The 24,659-nt window shown below is 37.7% G+C and overlaps 3 protein-coding genes and 1 long non-coding RNA gene across 6 annotated transcripts; 2 read left to right on the top strand and 2 right to left on the bottom strand.

Moving 5' to 3' along the window:
- Positions 1-1,098: 1,098 nt before the first annotated feature.
- LOC145485289 (uncharacterized) lies at positions 1,099-3,581 on the bottom strand. Of its 2 annotated transcripts, XR_014049184.1 has the most exons (3): positions 3,402-3,581; positions 3,186-3,326; positions 1,099-1,468 (listed from the first exon to the last, which is right to left on the bottom strand). It is a non-coding gene; the product is annotated as an uncharacterized LOC145485289 (long non-coding RNA). The 2 variants fall into 2 exon arrangements; XR_014049183.1 differs by lacking the exon at positions 3,402-3,581 and having other exon boundaries at positions 3,186-3,384.
- A 5,304-nt stretch (positions 3,582-8,885) lies between these two features.
- LOC145486086 (tetratricopeptide repeat protein 9C-like) lies at positions 8,886-11,196 on the top strand. The gene is made up of 4 exons (XM_081464795.1): positions 8,886-9,372; positions 9,556-9,608; positions 10,350-10,473; positions 10,932-11,196. The coding sequence occupies exons 1-4, from the start codon at positions 9,081-9,083 to the stop codon at positions 11,042-11,044; spliced, it is 582 nt and encodes a 193-aa protein (XP_081320921.1). The 5' UTR covers positions 8,886-9,080; the 3' UTR covers positions 11,045-11,196.
- Positions 11,197-12,399: 1,203 nt separating this feature from the next.
- Positions 12,400-21,379, bottom strand: LOC145486085 (activator of 90 kDa heat shock protein ATPase homolog 1-like). Of its 2 annotated transcripts, none has more exons than XM_081464793.1 (11): positions 21,212-21,379; positions 20,967-21,046; positions 20,064-20,115; positions 18,580-18,638; positions 17,877-17,962; positions 17,633-17,753; positions 16,211-16,336; positions 15,413-15,519; positions 14,922-15,023; positions 14,563-14,614; positions 12,400-13,272 (listed from the first exon to the last, which is right to left on the bottom strand). In XM_081464793.1, the coding sequence occupies exons 1-11, from the start codon at positions 21,289-21,291 to the stop codon at positions 13,100-13,102; spliced, it is 1,038 nt and encodes a 345-aa protein (XP_081320919.1). In that variant the 5' UTR covers positions 21,292-21,379; the 3' UTR covers positions 12,400-13,099. The 2 variants fall into 2 exon arrangements, with proteins under 2 accessions (XP_081320919.1, XP_081320920.1); XM_081464794.1 differs by having other exon boundaries at positions 13,144-13,272; positions 14,541-14,614.
- Positions 21,380-21,449: 70 nt separating this feature from the next.
- Positions 21,450-22,656, top strand: LOC145486087 (bublin coiled-coil protein-like). Its single transcript, XM_081464797.1, has 2 exons — positions 21,450-21,589; positions 22,041-22,656. The coding sequence occupies exons 1-2, from the start codon at positions 21,496-21,498 to the stop codon at positions 22,232-22,234; spliced, it is 288 nt and encodes a 95-aa protein (XP_081320923.1). The 5' UTR covers positions 21,450-21,495; the 3' UTR covers positions 22,235-22,656.
- The last annotated feature ends 2,003 nt before the right edge of the window (positions 22,657-24,659 follow it).

Raw genomic sequence — 24,659 nt, 5'->3', positions numbered from 1 at the left:
GGGTTCTTTCGGTAACAAAGAGAAAGCTGAGAATTGCTGGTTTCTTTTGCGTCGTTACCTTTTCTAACATATCTTTGTAATAAAAGACTAAAGCCATCAATGCACGCGTTCAATAGTAGAGAAAAAATAGCACAGATAGTGCGGGTGTTGAGTAAATAAAATGATCGCTCTTTGCAATCCTTGTGCGCGCGCTCAATTGCATCAACAAAAGCGCGCGCGAAAACTGTGTTCGGCCACCTTAAAGAACATAAAAATTTTCCAAAATTGAAATTTTCACTCGTCAATAAATCTTGATACTTGGACTGTGCGGAAAACGTGTTTTGTTTTGTTTTTTTTCTTATTCTTATGGAGTTTTACGAAGCAAATTACTTCCACAATCCCATACAAAATGTAATGGAGGTCGACGCTTACGCTAGATCACGTATTTTCAATCACCCTAATCAATGTTGGAAAATGTCGCGGAGGTTCGTTTCTTCCAACTCAAGGGGAACACAAATTATTTTCAACTTTGCAAGGGAGAAAGAGGACAACTTGCTTGGCGTCCTAATGTGTCTATCTGGCAATGTAATTTACTTGTTGTCCCGTTTTTATTTTCCTTTGGGCAAGATATCTAACCTTGCAGGTAAATAAGAGGGGTATTTTCACAGAATTTTAGAAGTCATTATCAACAGCTTGTTAGTTTACGCAGAACCAGGAAACAACTTTCGCTAGCGGCTGTTTTATCGATTAAAACACAACTTACAAATGAACGTCGTGCATGTAACACGTTGCAGAGTTTTGAGCATTCAAAAAATCGCTGCCCTAGCCTGTATTTTGCCAAAATGTAAAAGCTGTAAGCACATCAAAGCTATAGAACATCAAGGAAGATTTTGGTTTACGCCGTACGAACACTCGTTTTAGTGCGGATTTCGAGTATAGTAAACCAAAACCAAAGTAATCACTCTGGCCAATAACAAAGCGCACATTCAATCCATTGAACCAATCAAAGCTACTGGCAAATACATGTAGCTAACAGAAAGCGCGGGAAAACGCGTGTGAGCAAGCCATGATTGGTTTTGGTTTTGCTTCTGATTGGATGACAAAGTGGCAAGGGTTTTTCAAGCCAATCGAAAAATAACACACAAAAAAATAATAATTTGAAGAAGTATATTTATTACTGGGTTTACTTTACAAATCTATTCATTTGTTTGTTCATTTATCATCAAGGCAAATTATGAAAACGATTTGCATCAACAATTTAATTTAAGTATGCATTGTTGAAAGACATGTTAAAATTAATCTTGCGTTAAAAAAAAAAAACATGAGATATTTGTTCCTGGTGTATAGAAATGTTTAAGGTCAGTCTATCTTTTTATCATTTTTCCTCGACATTGAGGTCCATGTCGTCGGCTTCGCCGTAAAAACCGTTTGCTTCAGGGCTGCAGATCATCTCAGCTCGTGCACAATACTCCCTCTTCTTTAACCCAATCTGAAATGTTGAAAGAGGGCACAGAGATAATTTCTTTTAACAGAAACCTTGCCCCAATGTGTAACTCAATTGAAACCGCACCAATGAACAATCTCTCCGTATAGTGGAGATCTCCCCACAACGGCCAGAACGTTTTCTCCCGGTCAAATGACGAACTGCTTGTCGTGACTGTTTCACGCGTAGAGAATCATGCAGAGAGTTTAAGAAAAGCACGACGGCAACGGCAACGGGAACGTCGCTAAACAAAAGTTTTAATGAGCTGAGAACATTGACAGTGTAAGTGCGTTATAATTCTTGGGACATTTCTTTGCCGTCCTGAAATGACCAAATTCTGCATTGTCTGGAGCACGTGAACCACGACGGCTGATTTTTTAAATTTTTATTTGCAATTTATTGCTGTGTCCCAGATTCAGTTTCGTGATAGTTTTCACAAAGTAAATGATTTAAGAGTACCGCGAGATTCGCAGGCAAAATATAATGTAAAAACATTTTTAATCGATGTTCTCCTCGGCGCGGTTTCTAACCAAACTCCCTTTTATGAATTAAATACTGCGAAAATGACAGCAGAAAATCTTAGGCACGTAAACTCGTTCACATATTGTTTTATAAAAAATGCAAATAGGATTACAGACAAAAAATTAGATATGAACTTAATACTTTTTTAAACTTAAAATTGGTCCAGTGTGCTAAGTTATAACAGGCAAAAGCCAGAAGATGGCTAACAACGAGACACAACTCAATTCTGATTCCCAAAACAAAACCAACTATGAGGTGACTGCTACAATCGCTACCCTCCTGGGTGGGAAGGTAGTCCGGTGCAACTAGACTCCCCTCCCCTTCCCTCCCCGCCCCGACAGCATTTACGGTGCCACTTTTCCCCAAGAGTTCGGTGACTTCAGGGGAGTAAATTGTCTTGCCCAAAAACCCCGATCACCCCAGACCAAAAATTATACCACTTTGATTTCCTTCAGATTAGAGATAGGAATGTTTTTCATTCACACTCAGAGCACGATCATGTAATACGTTATTTCTTAAGCGAACGGAAACTATGGCAACGTCCACACTAAGGCCGGTGAAATTTGAAAACGGAACTTTTTTTTTCACGGTACTACCGCCCACGGGAGGCCCGGTGGCCTCATGGCTAGGGCGCTCGTCTCCGGATCGAGCGGTCCGGGTTCAAGCCCTGGCCGGGGACATTGTGTTGTGTACTTTGCTTGGGCAAGACACTTTACTCTCACAGTGCCTCTCTCTACCCAGGTGTATAAATGGGTACCGGTGAACTTAATGCTGGGGGTAACCCTGCGATGGGGGAGTAGAAATACTCCTAGTCGCTTCATACTACGGAAACCGGGTTAAACTCCGGCCTGGTGGGCCACTTGGTTCGTATACAGACTTGACCTACCTACTACCGTCTACACTAATCTGTCACGAAAACGGAAAAATGTGAAAACGCTGGCTTTTCGTTTTAACGTGTGAGCGGGAAGCATCTTGAAAACGGAGCTTTTCGAAAACGATGGCCGCGTCACGATAATCATATGATTTCCCTGAGCGAGTCTTCCTCAAACACAAATCCATACTGACCGGTGATTGTAGGGTTTTTAAATTCCTCCGGCGTAGTGTGGACGGAAAACATTTGATGCGTTCTCAGAGAGAAAGCTCCGTTTTTTATTCGGCGTGTGGAAGGGGCCTAACCCAAATGCGACCTCCATAAACAAACCTGAGAATTTCGTTTCCCCCAGCGCCGTTGCCGTTGCTGCGCTTGCGTCGACGCCGCCGCGTCAACCACTGAGGCAACAAGCAACGCCAAAAAAACCAAACAAATCAGTTTTCGGTCCATTTTCTTTGATTCTGTGGGGATCTGAAAAACAAAGCGTGTAAGCATTGACATCACAATCTATCGTATGGGAATCTTTATAACTGACTTGTGACTTACAACTTTTTTTGTGCGAAGGAGAACAAAGGTGCACTTGTGCCTGCCAACACCGCTCGTTCCTGAAACCTTGTGTCTCAGGCCGTTAGAATTTCCTTATTTATATTTGGTCTACAAAGGAAAGAGGAATAATCATAGGTCAATCAGTCACCCTCAAAAGCGTTTAGAAAGTGCCAAGTAAAATATCCCCGCCAATTATCATTATGTTCATTCGTACGTGTACTAATTGTTATTGAACGACGAGGAAAGCAAATAAAGAACAAAGCCAAATAAACTGTCAACATTTACTCCACGCTGAACTTGGAGGTCAAACAGATTTATTAGTCAACGCCGATTTTCAAAGAAGCGCGGGCAAAACTTGAAACTAAAATACGATAAAACTGCGTATATGACTCGGTGACATTTAGAATGCTTAATTCCACAATTTTTGGACTCCTAAAGTGAGTAATGAATTGTTGGGCCTACTATGGCCAATGTTGGAAAGCAGAAGGCCCGCCGAGAGCCTTTTTTGTTTGAAACAAGCGTGCCCGCTCAACCTGACATGATGGTTTGCAAGTAAACATCTTTGAAACGTCAGGGCGTTTTTTACTACGCCGAGTTTCAAGATTATTCTGGCTCAATCCGTCAACAAATCGAAATGAATTCTGCACTCGTAAAGGACGTGATTTCTCTTTCGTGCAGATGATTTTCGCGTTTTAAATGAACCAATCGTAAATTTGTTAATGAACAACTTCAACTTGAATGAATTGTGATGGAAATGAAAATAATGGGAGTGCGACGCACCAGCAAGCGTTTTTCCCGTAATTTGTTTTCAGCTGGAGAACAACTTCAAATCTCTTTACAAGTCATAACAACAAGGGACCCAGCTTCCACGAAATCTAGACTTTCTTAGCGAAACGTCTGGCCAAGTTAACGTTTCAAGTTTCATTTTATTCAGAAGTAATTAGAGGACTTAAAATGAGTTTCTTGTGAGTGAGCTTTTGTCCAAGCGGCTTTCTTGGTTGACTCATGATAAACCAAGTATTGTTGAAAGGTCGCAGTTGTCCTGATAAAGGTCGCATTGAAATCAAGGAAAACAACAACAAAACAGCGGTAAAATAGTGGAATATTCATCAAGGGGATTTTCAACGGATTTGCTGCAATCCATTCAGTTCTTTGAGTTTTTTGTGGACATGTACATGGGCGCAGGGAATTCAATTGAGTCGCCTCAACGCCTCTTAGTCTCTTTGATAAAACTGGAATTGCTTTTGAGAAAATTAGCATTTTAATACTATAGGTGATTAACTTCACCACCACTTCAGTTCCGCCGACTGAAGTGAATCTCAGGACCTGAACAATTTTCTTCTCATCAGATGATGTTCAAGTCTAGTCTGGCATCAACCCAACATGTTTTCCCGTTGTAAATAGTTAACACAGTTTTATTAAATGCGATGACTTTTTCTAATGCAAATGATCGATTGACTGATTCATTGACTGCAAAAAAAAAGGAAATACTTTTCTCTTTCTACAATAGATCAAGGTTTTAATATGGTCACACAAGAATTGCGCACGTTCGAGGTGTTGTCCGCATTTCCATATTTTCGTTATATTTCGAAGACAGAATTATCCAGATTACGAAACGGATACCTCAAACGGCTTACTTTTTTAACTCCTTTTTTTCCCTTTACGATTCTTGTGTCGCAGTTGCAGGTGCTTACTTCGTCAGATTTCCTTTTAATGAATCCAGAAAGAAAACCATACAATATGATCACGTATTACCGCTAAGTGTAAAACTACCGGCGTCAGACAATAATTTTTGGCCAAAATCCTTCCTGTTAAAAGCGGTTTGCATCATATTTGTAAACGAGCTTGAGTTGGCGCAATTACAACTCAATTCTTGCCTTTTGTGTTGATTTTCCACCTGCCCCTAACGATTTCCAATTTAAGGTATAGTGATTGCGGATACGAAAATGAAGCACGGAGAAAAGCGAAACTGAGAAATAACTTCTTGACTGACTTTTTCGTGATTCCAGGAAGTAGTAAACAAAGCTAACTACCTGTAGCCTGGATATGACATGAAGGAAAGACAAGGTTTTAAAAGTAGTCGAAATGTTGCAATCTACCTCAGAAGAATGGTAAAATTTCTTTGCGGTCTTTTTGGCTTTGATGGTCAAATCCAAGAGTATTCTTACGAGGACTGAAATAAACGTATTTTAAAAAAGGCATCCTCGTCGCCTTGTTTCCTAAGACTAAACAAATCTCATACAACGTGCCATTATTATTAATTTTTGAAGGAGTTGGAGGTTAAACTTGAATCAGACGGGGGAAAAAAACGATAACAGTTTTCAGTTAAAACGAGACCAACATCCTCTCTCGACGAAGCATACATATATTACGCTGATTCAGAAAGTCAATCACAAATTATAATATCATTTATCAGCAACGCGTATTTGATATTTCTGTAGAAATTAGGGGGATAAACGATTCCAGCAACGAAGGCCAAGTTCTTTTGAGTGTGCCTAGCCTTAAAATTTTGCGTGAAAAGTCGGATTTTGCGATAAGAAATAGCACAACATTTTTATTTTTGCTTACACAAGGAGTCTGATTTGAATTCGAATTTTGCGTGCAATTTTAGCCACTTTCTGCAAAGAATCTCTTGAAATAGCCTGAATGTTAACCGCCTCTTCGAGTCACACACGCCAGAAAAGAAGTTGTCTTCTCAAATCACTGTGCGCCCATGCTAAGGTAAATAACTCGGTTTAAAATACTACATATAAATGGAGCAGTAGGTAAGCAAGGTGGGGAGCTAAAACTTGGAATAGAAAACGGAAATTTACATCAAAAAGGGAAGACTTGTATAGGGAAAATTTAGCGGGATAGGAAGAAAACTATAATTCTTAAGAAAGAAATGAACAATAGACAAAGCACAATTTCATAGTTTTGAAGGTGAACTTGAAATTATCCTAGAGGCGCAAAACTGGTCAGTGTTTTTCCATGCTAAATGAAAGGTTATCTTTGCGCACACAATTTATACTGCTCGCGTCGCAATTCAGAAATTCAGTGAGTCGAATAGACAAAACGACATTAAGTGAAGTGAATAATTTGAAAAGGGCACGAACGGTAAGAAATCGATATTCAGTTGTCAGTAGGCCTTTGAGTGTTTACATAAATCAAGAACAGACATAAGACTGGGCTCCCATTTTGAAACCGCGTCAGAGGTACTTTCACCGTCCGGTCATGAAAATTACACAAAGAATGTAAACTTCATTACTGGTATTTTCTGGCAGTGTAGCATCGCGAAACGGACGCGCAGAAATAGTCATTTTGACGTCATGGACCAGAGGACTGGGTCCGCGTAAGGGGGATTATGGGTAGGTTTCTAGGATATGTTTTTATCACTTAATGACTGGTCCCTTGGGGAACAGTGAATTTTGTTTCCCGAGAATATCAATGTTTCCCGAGACGAAGACGAGGGAAAGATTGAGATTCGAGGGAAACAAAATTCACTGTTCGCCAAGGGACCAGTCATTAAGGGATTTGTTATATAGTAAAACAAATGGGTCAAACCGGCGGAAAACAAACAATCGCTTTATTGACAAATGACGTGCAACAGCGGTCAACATTTCGCGGGTAACAGTGAACTGTTTCCCGTTTGACGTCATAGTTTTCGCAATGTTGCCGCTCATGGCATTTGGCGGGAAACAGTTTCATTGTTAGATGTCATGTGCCCATGAACTAGCCAATGAATGGGCGCGCTGTAGTGGGAAAAAACGCCAGCTACATAACAAAGTGTAATATTCTACCCTGGGTATTGTTAATCATAGCATGGTACATGTAATACGTTATAGTGAATCGCTCTAGCCTGGCACAAGCCTAAGACCAGGCGAAAATAGAAACGGACAGCCAGGCAAGCCCGACTTATTCGTTAGGTGTGAGGATGGGTCGCTAGCCTCTTCGCTTTCGCCGCCTCGAGTGGAGTGATAGGGTGGAACAAGTGTAAATTCTTTTATACTGTCATTTGCATAATCCCCAGGGTATGATTACCAATGCAAATTGAGTTTGCGTAGTTGTCTCTTACAAATCTGTCAGTCAGTCCCTCATTTTCTCTTGGTCTAGGTCAGGACTTGACTTGAGCACCAAAATTTTAAATTGTGGATTTTGGGATATTTACATTTCGGAACTCTTTCCCTCAATGAGATGTGCCTGCAGGGAATCATTGTAGTGTATTCATCATCTTGAACTGGATATTTGTTTTGATGAATACAACTACCATGATTCCCTGCGGGCGAGTCTCATAGAGGGAATTGGCCATTGACGCTACGGCAGCTGCTTTCAGCGTGTGGAGTAGTCCAGTCCCTGAACTCATCCAGGGCGCTCCATATAGGGGTTGAACTCAGGCGGGAGAAGTAAGAGTCCAGGATAACTTGCTTGCATATGCTCAGAACGCCGCTTTTTTTTTTCCCCAAATCGGGAGCCGGATAAACCTGTGGAAGTGCGCGCGGGCCTATCAGCATGTCTTAATTACAGAAGGAACACCAAAACAACCTTCGGAAAGGTTGCTCTTGCTATGAACTACCGGCCAAAACAGTAATCATTAATTAGCTGACTTGTTTAAATCGTGTAATGAACGATGGGAAACTCGTTACTAAGTTTGCTCTGAGCATGCGCTGGCAAGTTATCTCTCTTTTCTCCCGCCTGGGTTTAATATAGGGTGGGAAAGGGAGAGTTCAGGAAGAAAACTAGGTGAAGGATGAGCGTTCCCTAGCTTTTCCCACAATGTGGTTTTGGGTTCAATCTTTGTTATAAAGTAACTGAGGAGGACATGGGGATTTGCGGGGTTGCGGTGTTAATGTTTTTTTTAATGCGGTGATGCGGTGAATAAAATCTCAACTTGCGGTGTTCCGGTGATCTCAAACCCTACGGTGTGCGATGCTATGCAGCTTAGCAGATAAAACTGGTACACAGGGATTTTCATAATGATGCCAGGACTGATCTTACCGCCAAAATGCCAAAATGTGCGACCTCATTCTAGTTACTCTATTCGTATAGGTAATCATACAGTTTCGAGTTCAATTTGGAATTAATTTGCACTTGTGAGTTTTTCAAAAAGCTGAAATTTCAGCTTTTTGAAAAACTCAGAAGTGCAAATTAACTCCAAATTGAACGAGAAAAACCGTATGATTACTTATTAATAATATAAACATGAAAAAATTCGCGCGGAGGAAGTGCCGGAAGATCTTTCTCGAAGCCATTTTTTCTCATTCGAGAAAACTTTTTTCAAAGTTTCAGCACAAAATTTTCATCATCATTTTACATGATATCATTTTCTTAGAAAAGTTGCTATTTTCTTACAGTCAATCATAATCCAGAATTTCGATGTGTAATTTGCACTGGTGTTACACTTTTTGCACTGGTGTTACACTTGAACTGCACTGCTCTTAGCCAATCAGCATCGAGTAATTTTTTCATGTGTATTATTAAAGATGTAACCCCATCATAGTCAAATGCGACCCCATCCAGCGGCACATCCCTATTAGCGTAGTGGAATATTCAGGCCAGCCGAAGCGCTATTTGGGTCTAAATGTGAAATCGGAAACTCGCGAGCACAGCGCGCGCTGAAAAAGGCGCGTTCAGAGTTTACTCGCGCGAAGTAGCCAATCACGTGTGAGTACCGAAACAGCGCGGTTACGTAGTTTCACAAAGATGGCGGCTGTAGAGGATGATGAACCTGTGGCTGGTCCGTCAAAAGTTGGTGCTAAGGAGAGAATCCAGCAAGGAGCTGCTCTGAAAGCTGAAGGAAACGAGTATTTTAAGAAAAAGGAGTATCGGAATGCGATGAAGTGTTATCATAAAGCATTACTGCACGTAAGAGGACTCGTTGACCAGCCGACATTTACCGGAATGACCGGCATGGACTCTTTCGAAAAGGAGATTTCGGACGAGGACAAAGAAGAGATTTACCAAGTTCAGTTTAGTTGCTACAACAATCTGGCTGGTAAACTCAAGGGTTTTTTTTTTTTTTTCATTTACGCGGAATATCGTAATAAGTGCCGTAAAAGGGTGGCACTAGTGACATTATTTTATAAATATTTGAGGACGTGAAAATAATATCAAGCATGCATAACGTAAACTTTTCACCTAAACTTAGTCTTTTCAATTTCAATTTCAATATTTCTAGCTTGTTTGATGAAAGACAGTCGCTGGGATCGGACGGAGTTTTACTGTAACGAGGTAGGAGACCTACAGTCAAACCAAGCGAAGCGTACCCCTCAAGATTACATTAATGGATTGATTATTTGAATATTGAACCCGCTAATCGTTATAAGAATGCAATAATGAATTGATTATTGGGAAATTGAACCCACTAGTTGTTCCAAGAATACGGCTAATGGGTTTAATGTTGAAAAAACTCAATTTAATATTGATTTTTGAAATGACTAGCGAGTTCAATATTCAAATCTGATCAATTCATTATTGCATTCTCGAAACGATTAGCGGGTTCAATATTCAAATAATCATTTCATCAATGTAATCTTGAGGGGTACGCTTCACTTGGTTTGACTGTAACAGCTGACTGGTTGACCACAGCACATGGGTTGGTGTATGAGCCAGGTCTGCAGGGGTGGTCCATTGACCTGGGTCCATCTTTTGTACATACATCTCTCTCCTCTATAGTTTGGTAATCAGAATATTCGCGCGACTTTCCTTTCCTTTTTTGAGGTGTTTCCTTAAAGAAATAGAGAACATTGTCTCTGTGTTTCTTTAGATTTATAGAAAAATTCGCAAAAGTTTTGGAATACTCAGAAAAACTGTGGAAACCCTTGCAGTTGCCCACGGCTTGTGTTTGCCTGTAGCATTTCTCGTTCTTCCAAACTTCCAACTTGAGATTTCCATAGGTAATACCTTATACTTCTTTGTCAAGTGTTGGAGGTCAACCAGAAAGTCAGCAATATTCTGTCTTTTGTCTTGTAGGCCTTAAAACTTCAACCACAAAATGCCAAAGCCTTATTTAGAAGAGGGCAATCCTACTTTCACATGAAGGATTTTGAAAAGGCAGAAAGAGACTTAAAAGCTGCAGAGGAATTGGAGCCAAAAGGTATGCAAGTTTAATTTGTTGAAATGACAAAGAAAAATAGTACAGAATACTCTATTTGTCACATAGACATCGCCCAACGTGGCGGTCCTACTCCAGCTTAGAGGTCGACCAAGGCACACAGCCTTGGTTTACAGCATGTATCTTTTATATTGGACATCCATGTTGTGCTCAATTGACACCAGTCAAAACAAGGTATCTGCTGGCCAGTATCATGTGAGCCTGCATATCACCAGCTCAGGTTTAGAGCTCATTGAGGTCACGTGTTTTGAAGTCAACTGCTGCCCAGATACGGGTTTTCGATTGGATCGCAGGTTCAAGCCAGGTCAACTTGATGTAATCAGGAGCTCCGCTTTTAGAAGTTCTGGGTAAATCTATATATTATATTGTGGGGTCTCACATAATCTTGGTGTGATTACAACTTCTAGTTAACTAATTACTGATTTGCTATATTTTCACAGATTCAAGTATCAAGAAAATGTTGGGATTGCTTGAGGTAGAGCTGAGGAAAGTCCGAGAAAAGGAAAAAAAGATTTATGCTGGAATGTTTGATAGGCATGCCAAAAAAGAATAACATTTTACATGATTGTAAATACATGTAAGTTTTAGACAATTCAGAGCATCATAAATTATTTGAAACATTATTTTGTAAAGCAACCTACATTCATTTGTACATTATACACATACAGTATATGCCATTAAAATGTTTTCAATAGTTTGTCAAAATTGGTATTGTTTTGATGAATCTCCTATTTCCAATACTTTGGAGCTGTCCAGGGTTAGATATTTTGAAGAATGTCAACATTATTTAAAATGGTAACAAAATTTCTGCAATTGTCAGCAAAACTTCATCAAATTTAATTCAAACTATCCGAACTTTTCTTGAACCCAACCTCATAAATATGTTTTATCTTTTTTTTGATGAACAGTTCTCGACTTCTGTTTTGTGCTTAGATCATAATGCCGTCACATTTGATCATAGAGTCACCATCTTTCAAGAATAATTTGGCAGAGGAATATGGGGACTAAAAACTACTCTGAGAGCAGAGAAAGGGTCAGGAATGCTCCTAAGAACTCATTGCAGTATTTTGGTTCCAGAATTCTGGCTTGGGTTGTTTGAAAGGTGGATGACACTATTCACCGGATAAATCACTATCCACTGGATAGCATAGTTTGTTTTGTCAACACTAGTATCCAATGGATAACGATTTATCTGGTCTATAGCGTTATCCAGCCTTTGAACAAGCAGTGTCAGGGTTTTTTAAAGTCGTAAATGATGATGAAATCAGTAGTGTTTATTAATATGTAAGGTAGGTAAAGTCTTTGTCATTCCAAGTGGTCCATATAGCCGAACTTATGACAGTTTCCATAGAATGAAGCAACTAGGAGTATTTCTACAGCCCCCTGCCCGTTTTTGTTGTTTTGTTTTTGAAGGGTAAAGTAAAACACTGCTAGCAAACAAATAAGCATTCTAATCACCTAGAAAGAGAGTTAAACCATGGACATTGCCTCAGTCTAATTTTTTTTTTTTTCCCGGCTACGGCCCAACCTTGGATGGGATGCAAATGACAGTCCATCACAGGGTTACTCCCAACGTCTAATTCGTCGGTACTTGTTTATAAACCAGGCCCCTGTTGTTTGAAGTGTGGATAACAATATCCACCTAAATCACTATTCAGTGAATAGTGTAGTTTGTTTTGTCAACACTCCACTGGATAGCAATTTGTGTAGTGGACAGCATTACCTACCCTTTGAAGAACTGGGTAATAGATGAAGAGAGACACTTTGAAACTAGAGCATCTTGTGTTTATTTTGTGACAAATCCTTCTGTCACAAGCAAGTAAAGATCTCATGAGTGAGCACAGTGAATGAATAATGCACACTAATGAGTTAAACATTCTGAAGAGACAACATTTTTGTTGACAGAACACTTTTACATATATGCTTTATTGTGACTCAATGCTATGCAGCTTAGCAGATAAAACTGGCATGCAGGGATTTTTGTAATGCTACACTTTTTCACATAACTATCTCGTACAACACTTGCACAACTAAGTACATTAATATTTAGAAATTAAAAATGTTAATTATTTTCTGTCAAAGCCCTTTACTGCAGCATTAAAAGAGAGGTTTGTGAAGGCTTAACATACAGTTGACAGTGTTTGGAAGAAAAAATAATTATACTAAATGTAAGTTTTCAATGGTGTTCCTACTTTTGCAAACCATTCAAAACACAAAATCAGAACCTTTCTTCTAGAGCTACAGTATACAGTTAGAGTTAGCTGAGATTTTCACAAAAAAATATTGATTAACAGCATACAATGAAATCACACAGCTAACATCCCAAATTAATATTTATAGTAACTGTATTAAATGCATGACTTGTTGAATCCTACAAAAATTAATTCTTTCTGCATGAAAAGACATAGAAATACTTCAAAAAATGAATGGACAATACTAAAATTCTCAAAGCTGGCCAGAACTTGAATGATAAGATGCCATACCAAGCTTGCAAGCTATTCAAGTCAAACTATGAGAATAAAATAATTTCATGTATTGTCTATCAGCATTCTCATGTAACGATAACATGTTCAAAGTAAAACAATGCCAAATCATACAGAAGTTCTAGTCAGAAGTATCGCATTCCCCAGCAAAATGTTTGTTTCATGTTCCCCCAGTAGAACTGCTTCCATCCCTCCTTTGTACGTTCAAAGTCTTCTTCGGGAATTCCAGTCTGTATCAGCTTTAACTCAGTGCGGTCATCTTTCTGATCCAAAGAGATCGTTACCTTTGAGTGGTGACCTAGATGGTGAAATAAAAAGTACATGTAACAACGACATCTTAACAGGCGTAATGCGAATGATGAAGGCCTCTGTAAGCATGTCTAAGGAAAACATATTTTAAACTTTTAGGCCTCCTCCACACTACGCCAGGGAAATTAGAAAACGCAGCTTTATTTCTACACTTGAGCCTACAGTCAACACTAATCGATCCTGAAAATGTTCAGTGCTTTTCGTGGGTTTCTCTTCAAACTGGAGAAATTTGAAAGTGCTAGCTTTCCGAAAATGGAGTGACTTTTTGAAAATGGAGCTTTTCAAAAAGGATGATGTGGTGCTAATCATGTGATTTCCAAGTTCCCTTACCAAGTTTTCCCCAAACACAAATCCAAAATGACCGATGATTGTTGCAATTTTGAAATTTCTCTGGTAGAAAGAAAACATTAATTTTGATGCATTTTCAGAGTTTTCAGATTTCTACAGTGTAGGGCGGACAGAGCCTCTAAAGACTGATTTTTAGAACAAAATGGCTTAACCCATTGACTCCCAGAACTTTTTGCCAAAAATGCATTTTTTGGACATTTTGCAGATTTTCAGGCTGGATATGGGTTAAATTAGCTCCAATCTACTCAAAAAGGCATATGCAACATGAAAGCATCCTTTTCTTTCCCCTAGCATCGCATTCTACAACATGTTTGCTTGGGCAAATGTTTTTTTTACCTTTCCTTTTTCTCTTTTTCTTATCTTTTTGCTGCAGTGATTAACCTTCTACTGGGCTTGCTTCCAGTTCAAAAAAGTCTGAGAAAGCATCATCAAGACGGGCAATTTTTACCCTGGAGTAGCCATGTGTAGTTACAGGAAATTTTGCTCTGAGTTTTTCACTCAAATTTCTGAGCATTTTCATGCATATTTCAGGCTCCATTGAGCCGATCACTCTGATCTGGGTCCTGGGTCTGGTCCTCCTGCAGAAGTTGAGTATAGATGATGCCAATTTTGGTCAAAGTTGATGACGTCAGAAGTGGAACAAAGGCCAAGGCTTGTCACAGGCGTTTACGGTCGGCACGGGAGTCAATGGGTTAAGATATATATTTTTAATCCAGTCTAGCCAAACATGAGTTATTATTATTGCTGTTCATGACTTTTTAAAATAATGTGCCTTAAATTTATTCTGAACCATAGCAACTTTAGCTAGTTCTTTAAATTCGTTCATTGCAATCCTTTAAGGAGTGTCAATTAATAATTTATAACAACTAAAGCAGAAATACTGTATATATACTGGTCTTGTACACTAACTGAAATTAAGTAAATTTTGCACCTTCAGGCCAACTTTTGTACCTCCATTGCATAACAATCTTCTCCTCAGAAACCTTGAAGTGAAAAAAAGCAAGAATTAGTTTTAATAACACATGAGGTTGACACTTTACAACTCTACCAGAAGAGGTCACAATACAACAGGTTGACTTTGGGGAAACAAAACAAAAATCATTTCAAAATAACCGGGAGTTGGAGAAACCAAGTTTGATTTAGCCAATTGTAAACCACGTTGAAATCAAGGGCATATTCAAGGGAAATTGGTTTCAGTTTAAAATAAGAAGTTACCAAGTTCAACTATCATGATAGTGAACCCATATTTTAGGAAAAAATTGTTTATCATTTTTGTATTTTTTGCCTTACCAATTCTTGGAATTTTCCTGTAACATTGCCATTAAACAGGACAAATGTTCCTCCACGACTTGCATCCACTTTTGCTGAGCTTTGAGTGAAAGCTTCGATTCTCTAAAATAAGTAGACAATAGAATTTGAGATGAAATGAAAAGTTTGATGGTCAGTGGCTCTCCACCCATATACATGTATATTAACAAAACAAAACCCACCTTTAAGTAATTATAATACAATAAGGCCTTAATTACTTTAAATTTACATTATATACCAAAGTTGAGCTTTGAAAGTACCATTTTGTTTGCCTTTACTGTAATTTTTCAGGCCTTTGTTAAGCCTGATTTTGGTTCAATTAGGCAAAAATATTTTTTGCATTTTAATCCTTAGCCCTGTTACTGAATTGGATATATAATTTACCCTCAGCATTTACTCTGCTATTTCTGTTTCATAAAAATTGCAAGCTCTGTAATTGTAACTAAATTTCAGAATGCTTAAATTACTTTTACCTGTTGTTCTGTTAAAGCTGCATAAAGTTCTTCTGCAGTTGTAAGAAATTCTTGTGTCATGGTTAGCTTTTTTGTGGAGATTGGGCAGCCCACTTGAGCTGTATCAGCTAAATGAGCAAATAAAACACCTTTGATTAACATGGATTACATGACTGCCTGACTAGCAAAATATACACAAACAAGGTGGTGACTGCAATGAAACTCGTAGCCCGGTACTAGTTTGACAGCAGCCATGTAAAGTATCCCTTAGTACAGTGACAAAACAGAAAGTGAAACATTGCAAAACTGTTAGTAACAAAATATAAATTTAAAATTTTCAAACACAGTTAAGTACAATATAGATGAGATTCCGGCCTCAAGAGTCCTCATGGGCCCGATGAGGATGAGTGAGTGAGTGAGATGAGATTAGTATAATCAGTTTACAAATGTAGTTTTAGAGAAACAGATAAGAATAAAAACTAACAAAATCACATGTTGCGATATCATTTAATTTAATTAATATTTAATTTCTTGCCTTGAAAATGATCTCAAATAAGTAAGGCTTGAGGGAATATTTTCAACAAAAAAATTAGCTATGTCGAAACGTTGTTTATTAATTTCACTACGCTTTGTCTTGAAAATGATATCAAGGTGATATTGACATGTGAGATTATTACAAGCAATCAAAGTTTCGATTGAAATAATTAGTTTTACAAATTATTGTGCATAAAAACAAGTCAAAATTTATCAATTACTACTCAGTACATGTCTGTTTGAGAGGTTTATTTCTACATGCCATAATTATATCCAGCCACTTACTTTTGTTTTTATTTGCATCTCCTGAGTCAGCAGAAGCATTAACAACTGCAGCCTTGAGTGCCTCAGAAGAGGATCTCTGGAGAACTGGGCTGTCTTTAGATGGGAGAATCATCCCTTGACTGAATTCTAGAACATCAACAAAAAAGAACCAAAATCCATAAGATATCTGTTGCCAGCTTATCAAACAACAAAACCCTAATTTTAAACTTGATTACATGTAGATAATTGAGAAAATTACTTCACTGAGATTGGCTGAGAACAGGCCAATTTATCGTTAATTTTTAATTTGCACTGCAGTGCAAATTAACACCCATGCTTTCGTGATTTTCACAGTTATATAATAAGAAGGCTCCAGGAATTAAGAATTTACACTACTCTTGATATTTGAAAATTCTTTCAAATTGCACTTGCCTAGAGGCTTGTGCAATTTTGAGAGAATTTACAGACATCACGCATAGTGTCAATCCTTACTGCACTTGTCTTGGATTCATATGATTACTGTACTAATTGACAAACAAAGGGTTTTACTGTGCACATTAAATTTATTATTTGTATAGGTAATCATACGGTTTTGAGTTCAATTTGGAATGAATTTGCACGAGTGAGTTTTTCAAAAAGTTGAAATTGCACGAGCTGCTTCGGCGAGTGCAATCTCAGCTTTTTGAAAACCTCACAAGTGCAAATTCATTCCAAATTGAATGAGAAAAACTGTATGATTACTTATTAATAATATAAACATGAAAAAATTTGCGTGGAGGAAATGCTGGAAGATCTTTCTTAAAGCCATTTTTCTCATTCGAGAAAACTTTTTTCAAAGTTTCTGCAAAAAATTTTCATCTTCATTTCATGTGATATCATTGGCTTAGAAAATTTCCTTTTGTCTCTCAGCCAATCGTAGCTCAGAATTACGATGTGTAATTTGCACTGGTGTTACACTTGAACTGCACTGCTCTCAGCCAATCAGAATCGAGTAATTTTCTCATGTATATTATTAAATTAATAAAAAACTTTTTTATAGTTAATTAATAACAAGTCTTGAGTGATTCTTTGACTCACAACTGCAGAAGTCTTTAGCTGGAAAGAGCACACTATCCTGCAAGTGATCCTCGAACAGATACCAGTGGTGATAGGTGTAAGGCTGGCATAGCTACGGCAGGATAAATGCTATGTACATGCAACCCAGAAAACTTACCTTTAGTTAGTACCCTAGCCTGGTACAAGTGTATCACAATTAAAACCGGTGTACACTCGTACTCATTGCGTAATTAAGTCTCTATGTGGCTGGATCCAAGACACTACATCAAGATGAAATAACAACTTACAATTCTTTTACCAACAAGCTATATACAGTATATCTGCTGTCTATCATGTTGCACACATGTATTTATCCAACAGACTGTAAATTGTAAACAACTTTGTTACCTTGCCTGAGTTCTTTGATATATTGTGACAGCTTTTCCCTTATCAATTCTGGGCCAACTGATCTAACCATTTCTTTCAACTGATAACTTTCATCTGAGCTCTTTTCAGTTGTAACCAGCACCTGTGATTCCATTATAAGAAAAACAACAACAATTGTAAAGTCAAAACCATTCTGAGATAAAGTTGATATACATGAGATATCTATAGAAGCTTATTGGGGACAATGAAATGAAATGAAACTCACATTTACTTCCCCTACATCGTGTTCTTCACTAAGATTTGGAATCTCAATATTTCCTTTCCATACTTTGTCACTATCTGTTATGGTCCCTGTTGAAAATTAAACAGAAACCCAATTTGCTTGGAATGGCCAATTCTCTCCATCATCATGACTATGAAACTTGCCTACAGGGAATCATGGTAGTTGCATTCATCAGAACAAATATCCAGTTCAAGATGATGAATAAAACCACTGGTTCCTGAAGGCACATCTCAGAGAGAATTGGGAATTGAAGATTGTTTAATCTCGGCAGAGTTGACTAACAGAGTACTATGAGTACAAGGACTATTAAGATCATGTCCAGCCTTTTCAGTACAAAAATAATTCACTCACTTAAAAAGACAACTGTTTCATTTTGTAACACATGTTTCTAGCAACATATAATATTTGCACTTGTACAAACACTTTGGGAGAAATTGGACCAATATGATAGACAGTCAACCCTGCTTACAATTGTAATTATACAGACACTTACACTGAAACACTGTCAACTTTTTGCACAGGCTTACTGTACTTAAAATCATTATCTGCTAGACTAAAATACAAACTAATTGAATGTAAAAAAGATTCACAAAAAATAAATTTATTTAATGTTTGCCAGAATTGATGACTTATACAAGAACTCTTGAAACATAACTATGAATTATAAAAAAACAGTGATACTCACCTGACCAATCTAATGTTATTACCCATTCATAGAAAAATATCAATTTTGCTTTTCTGTTGCTGAAAAAGAAAGATTTAGAGAGTACATGTTTATGTAAAGAGAAATGTTACAGAATGATATAGTGTACAGTTACAGGAGTTACTAACAACGGTTTCCAATTAATCACAACCTAAGTAACTAGAGTGTACATACATGTACGTATATTAATTAGGGAACCATAAATCTGGAAATGTCCAAACACCTAGAATTGAATGAATTAAGCTTCTACTAGTCAACTAAAATTAATTATAGATTTTCTAGGCAACACATGACACATTTGTCCTCAGGGTTGATGCTCCATGTTGCCACGAGAATGTCGCGCACTTCCTGGCACTTGCATGCGCATGTATGTTATGTTACGCTATAATACAATATTTACTGTAAGATGCACCAACAAACACTCCTGACCAATATGTAATACGTGACAACTGCAACTGTTTTTTTTTTCTCTCTTTTTCTTTCTTCTTTTTGCTTTGTTAAAAGCACAAAGCTAATTAAAATATTCTCCCTTCTGTTGTATCTCTTAATTTTCAAGCTTTGTAGTATTGTCAGTATTAATTTTTGTGAGCAATGTAATCGCGTTTGTATATTTCATGTGAATAATCTATTAGTAAATAATCTCGGTACTGTTAGTTAATATATAAGTGTGTTCCTCATCATTGTATATTGTAGAGTTGTTATCGTAAGCTAATTATATATTTATTTTTGATTGTAAGTTAATTGTAGATATTTTATTCTTCTGTAAGTAACTTTAATGTAAGTAATGTATGTCATTGGTAAATAAAAAATAAAAAATAAAAAAATAAAAAAAATAAAAAAAAGTTATAATATATTAGTTATAAGGGAGCAACGTTTAAATGAAATACGCAAGTAAACATCTAAGTTACTTATCAAACTAACTTTAGCCCACAACTGACTTAAACTTCTCTTCTCAAACTTCTCTTAACACTGCTGACAAAACAACCACTACTACTAGCTACATGTTCCTGAGTCCTTATTACAAAGTATTCAAAACTGTTCTGACAGCTTACAGCACAATGTTCAGTACTATTTGTATAGCATTACATCATAATCATCACAATGCAGTAGAAATGTTCTAGAAAGGTCTGGAACATGCTTTCTAGAAATTTCTAGAAACTACTTTACAATAATCCATAACACTATTTTTTTCAGGTTAAATCATGAAAATTTGAAAAGACCTTCGACAAAGATTGTCAAATACAGCAATAAATTTCATCTTTTTACAGAAAGCAGTGTTCCAACAAAGTTTTGAAGTAGGTAGCTGTATTTTCTTTTTCTATTTTTCATTTTTATTTCAGTGAAGAAAAGCCCAGCAGAGCAGCTGGTCGATATCATAAGGTACACAGTGATTTTTTTTCTAAAAGCCATTCAATTTTGATCGACCTGGGAACTACTGGTGGTCAGAGACAGGAGGCTGCACTTACTTGGCATAAGCTTCACCATCAATTTTTCGAACATCAGTTATCTTGACTTTTCCTACAATTTTTTAAAAGAATTAAGCGTAGTCAGTTTAAATGCTCTCTTTCCTTGAGTAGGCAAGTATGTGTACGTAAATCAAAATAAATTTGGATCACATACAGGACGCGCTAACTAGTTAAGGTCAGCACACACGAGGGCACTAGTCCCTGCCACTAGTCCCTGCAACAAGTCGCAGGGACCAAGTCCTATCGTGTGAACTAGCCATTTTTCCTTCAAAATCTAGTTGCAGGGACTAACATTTTGGTCCCTGCAACTTCTCCCATGAAATCAAACTGGTTTGAATTTTTGGGACAAGTCGCTGCAACTTGTTCCTCAAAACGCTTCGCGTGAACTGTTCTTGGGACAAGTTCCTGCGACCAGTCCAATCATATAAACTCTTCAGGGGACTAGTTGCAGGGATTAGTCGCAGGGACCAGTCCCCTCATGTGTGCCGACCTATAAGGATTGGCAGTTGGTAGGTCAGACTAGTCATAAATTAAAATGCATGTTAAAGGTGCTCTTACCTTTATTTAACTATATTTACCTACAAAATTAATTCTTCAATTTTTCGTATTTACATGTAGGGAGAAGGATAAGTGGTAAGAGAAACTAAGAATTAAGAATAGTTATTTAAATTTAGTCGAGTATAAATAACATTGTTAATCAAAGCACGCATACATGCACTATTTACAAATAATATTTTCTGTTAGAAACCATCACATCACAATGCGTACTAATATATAAGTCACCCCACGATTCGTTTCACGTGAATCTAGTTAAAAGTCAGGGAGATCCAGAGGCTATATTGTTACCTACAAAACTGAAATAAAGCTAATAATGAAGCTTATTTTGTAAATCTACAAATGTACCTTTATCTGTTTCGATTTCTAAATCCTTTAAAAGTGTCTTCAATCTTTCCTTGGACCAAGGAGTTGCATTTTTCTCTGTCCTGTTATAAAACACACAAGGAAATATTGTGGTTTAAATGTGATCATGACATCCTAAACAACGTTTTGAGACAGGGAAGTTTACACTTTAATACGGTTCAAATATGTCAAGAGTTATAAGCTCACTAGCCACGTGCAGCAAGTTTTAGGAACGGTCGATCACTTACCAGTGCCAATTATTCACATTTTTAGCATCAGCTCTCTCTTCTACGATCCACCTCGGATCACCTTCGCCCCATTTAGCCATGTCGATGACAGTTAAAAACCACTTAAACTCACAGAGCCGGTAGATCGACGAGTAAAGTTTTCAGTTCTTGTCGAAGTTGCGACGAGGAGGCAAGAATGAAGCGCGAATTGCATCACGGAACAATCGTACCCAGTTGTCCTCGTACAAAGCATAGGTAAGTGCGTGGTGTAACAGTCATGTGGTGGTTTGCTAGTAGAATCCATCATGGCAGACGAAAACGGGTTTGATGATGTGAACGGAAAAGCGGAAGTGGAAGAACATGCTTTAGAGAACGGAGAAACCGATGAAGATGAGAAAGGTAATTTGCATTACTAATGTTGAATTATTTCATTTGTGATACGGTGAAACAAGGACAAGCTTCATGAGTGAAATGTAATTAAACTGCTTATCTATCACTTTCACATTTGGAAATCTGCCAATGTTTTTTACATGACATGATTAAGCTTACTTTACTTGTTATGAACGACGTTAGACTGGCGTGTTTGGGGTGCTCGACATGAAATGTTTATAACAATAATAATGCACTTATATGCACTTATTGCAGGGGTTTCATTAAGCTAGGCCAGGCACCAGGCAAATTGACCAGCTGCGAGAATGATTTTGCCCGCTTGGTTTGACCACCTAGAGAAATGTTTTCTTTAAAAGAAGTTCAGGGAAAAAGGTTTTGCCCTCCAGTAAAAAGCAGTTGTCCTCCTGCGAAAATGTTAATGTAAAAAGCTTGATTATTGTTAGTATTATTTCTTTTTCAGAGTATGAGGCCCTTGATCTGGAGTTGGATCAACTAAATTCTTGTCTGGACAAGCTGGAAAACTGGAACGATTCGCTTCAGTCTAGAATGAAAGACATGCTAGAGAATATGCAGAAAACAAGGGTTGAGAGACAACTGCAGTTTAACGGGAATAGCAGTGATACAGACACACAGAGACCTCAAGATACCAATTAGCTCAATCGACTACTTTTAGGAAGGGATTGTTATCATTGTTAGAATTATAATTTGACTGTTTGAGATTAGAAATTGGAAAAGATGGTTTCAATTAAAATAGCCTAGTATGAATGTTTAACATGTTATCACTTGAAATAGAATATTTCCATTATTTTATTTAATATACAACTTTATTATTTCAGCACTATGATCAAAATGTTGTTCATTGCTGACTTGGGAGCTATTTAGAACATGACAAAGTGAACTTTGCTTGTTGCCAGATGCAAAATGTAACATTTTTAAGCCAGTTGAACTTATAATTTTAATTTAGTTGAGAATTTTATAGCCAGTAAATGAATCATTCAGTCTATTTGGACCTAATTACCTGTGGATTTTTATAGGTGGGAATATCAAGAATAAAATTTTGTTCTGTCCGAAAAATTCTTTTTAACTTCACCTGTTTCAATAATGTCTAAAGGCAGTCAACAAACCAAGGTCTTATTGAAAAGTTACTCCACTGTAAAAAACAAGCAAACCTTAAGTCACTCGTTCGAAAAAAAACAACGACAATGTACCAGATTTTGGATAGAATGTCAGTCTGTGTCCAACTGAGGGAATTAGTCCTTGTGATTTTTTGGGAAGATACATAAGTAAATTTTACTCTTTTGTCACCTTTCTCCACCATAAAGGATTATTTTCATGGTGATTTTGTTGACAACCTGACAGCTATTGAATGTAGCCTGGGGAACAACTGACCATCACGGCTAGAATGTGACTAGGAGAGGAGAAAGGGGGGCTGGGGAGAGGGGGGTGGTACTCAACATAGTTTTATATGGGGAGGCTCTGCTCTGAGGTCCAAATATACTCTTACCCTTTTATATGCCATTTTTGACAGAAAAGGTAACCCTTAATAACTTTGACAGAATCTGGTAGCCCTTTAACATACCTACAGTACTCTTTAAGCGACCCCAAAATAATTCCTACAGAAATCTTTCTATGCAAAAAAAGATCCATCAGTTTAATTTAAACCCTAAAAAAATCCCCAAATCTTTAATCAATGCATCACTTTGTCACTTATATACGTGTACTTATGTACCTGTGCGATATATCAGGTCAGTGACTCAGCGCGATACGAAAGTCCTCGTGAATTAGTTTCTCGGGATCCGGGATTTGGTTTATTTGAAGGCCGGGATTCAGGATTTTGAAGGAGACGAGGGGCGAGAAAAAGAACTTATGAAAAAGAACGGAATTGGTTGATTTTACGAAGCAGGAATCACGGGGGAAAAAGCGAGAAAAGAAAATCAAACTGTCATCTTAGTTGATGTCGGAAATCGGCCGAACAATGACTTAGTCGACTTAAACAACTTCTCTACGACGACTTTCAGTTTGGACGCCATCCCGTGTAATGAACTGTGAGATTTGCCGCGGCACTTGTAACTGTTGCTACCATCTCCGGCTGGCAAGTAATCAGCGATCAAAATGATCGGGAAACTAAGGCAGACGTTACCATGAATAGAGGCAAAAAAGAAACGAAAAAAAGAAAAAGGAACAAGCTATCAAATGAATTGACTTACTGACGGACGAAACGCATCTGACCGTTACCGAAACAAAGTAAACAACATTTTTTTTTTCTCCTACTCTCAGTTAATTTATACTGAAACTGCGAAAATTGACTACTCTCAGAGGGTACTGTAAAGGGTGTTTTTGTCAGTATTCGTCATGAACTGACTTATTTTTTTCCGTGAAATGGGAAATTACTAGCTTTTGGACGTCGGTAAAACTCGTGACGTCAAGGTAAGTTACCCGTGACGGTCAAGTGACAGTAATCACCTCGTCCCCAGGGTCCTCCCGCGGGAATGAACGGGACTATACATTGTACTTCATGGGTGAATCGCACGGCCCAATTAAAATGAGAAGCGTTTTCTTTTTGTCGCCACTTTCTTGCGGAAGTGAACAGAAAATTTAAGAGCTGGTCTGAGTAACTTGAGTCGTAAGATGACGGAATGGTTGAAGAGGCTGTCAAATGTGCAGGGGAACAATAAAATTACCCGTGTGTGGTAAGTTAATTGGGTTTTAAATCAATCTTTTCTGTTTTGGTTACTGGCTTGCGTCAGTCACCACTTTGCGTGTGAAATCATATAGTCAATCTCAGTGAGATCGAGATACCTCGAGATTTACCTTTAAAACCGGCGCGAGTTGTTACAATGAAAACAACTGCTCTTTACAGTATATAATTGGTTCAGTTTCATTGATTATCACATTTCGAGTAAAAAATAAATCAATTCAAGTTTACCAGCAGAAACATGGCGCTACGAATGTTTGCAATGACACATATAATATAACCCAATTTAGTTAAGTTCGAACGAAGGAGAACGCAAATCTAATTTTGTGTTGGTGTCCCGTGTACAATGTGGCTGTCCTGCGTTATACAGGGTAGCCACTAAGG

The sequence above is a fragment of the Orbicella franksi genome, chromosome 4 (genome assembly GCF_964199315.1).
Source record: "Orbicella franksi chromosome 4, jaOrbFran1.1, whole genome shotgun sequence".
In the NCBI taxonomy this organism is placed as follows: Eukaryota; Metazoa; Cnidaria; class Anthozoa; order Scleractinia; family Merulinidae; genus Orbicella; species Orbicella franksi.
Note: the sequence above shows the minus strand (reverse complement) of the source record. Positions and strands in the feature narration are given on the sequence as shown.

Excerpts from the sequence above, each read along its gene's own strand:
- LOC145486085 (XM_081464793.1), bottom strand. The coding sequence starts at position 21,291 with ATGGCTAAATGGGGCGAAGGTGATCCGAGGTGGATCGTAGAAGAGAGA. Across the intron at positions 18,639-20,063 it reads GATGGTGAAGCTTATGCCAA|CAACAGAAAAGCAAAATTGA; the intron begins GTAAGTGCAGCC and ends TTTCTTTTTCAG. Across the intron at positions 14,615-14,921 it reads CAGGAAAATTCCAAGAATTG|GTTTCTGAGGAGAAGATTGT; the intron begins GTAAGGCAAAAA and ends TTTCACTTCAAG.
- LOC145486086 (XM_081464795.1), top strand. The coding sequence starts at position 9,081 with ATGGCGGCTGTAGAGGATGATGAACCTGTGGCTGGTCCGTCAAAAGTT. Across the intron at positions 9,373-9,555 it reads TTGCTACAACAATCTGGCTG|CTTGTTTGATGAAAGACAGT; the intron begins GTAAACTCAAGG and ends CAATATTTCTAG. Across the intron at positions 9,609-10,349 it reads CGGAGTTTTACTGTAACGAG|GCCTTAAAACTTCAACCACA; the intron begins GTAGGAGACCTA and ends TTTGTCTTGTAG.
- LOC145486087 (XM_081464797.1), top strand. The coding sequence starts at position 21,496 with ATGGCAGACGAAAACGGGTTTGATGATGTGAACGGAAAAGCGGAAGTG. Across the intron at positions 21,590-22,040 it reads AACCGATGAAGATGAGAAAG|AGTATGAGGCCCTTGATCTG; the intron begins GTAATTTGCATT and ends TTTCTTTTTCAG.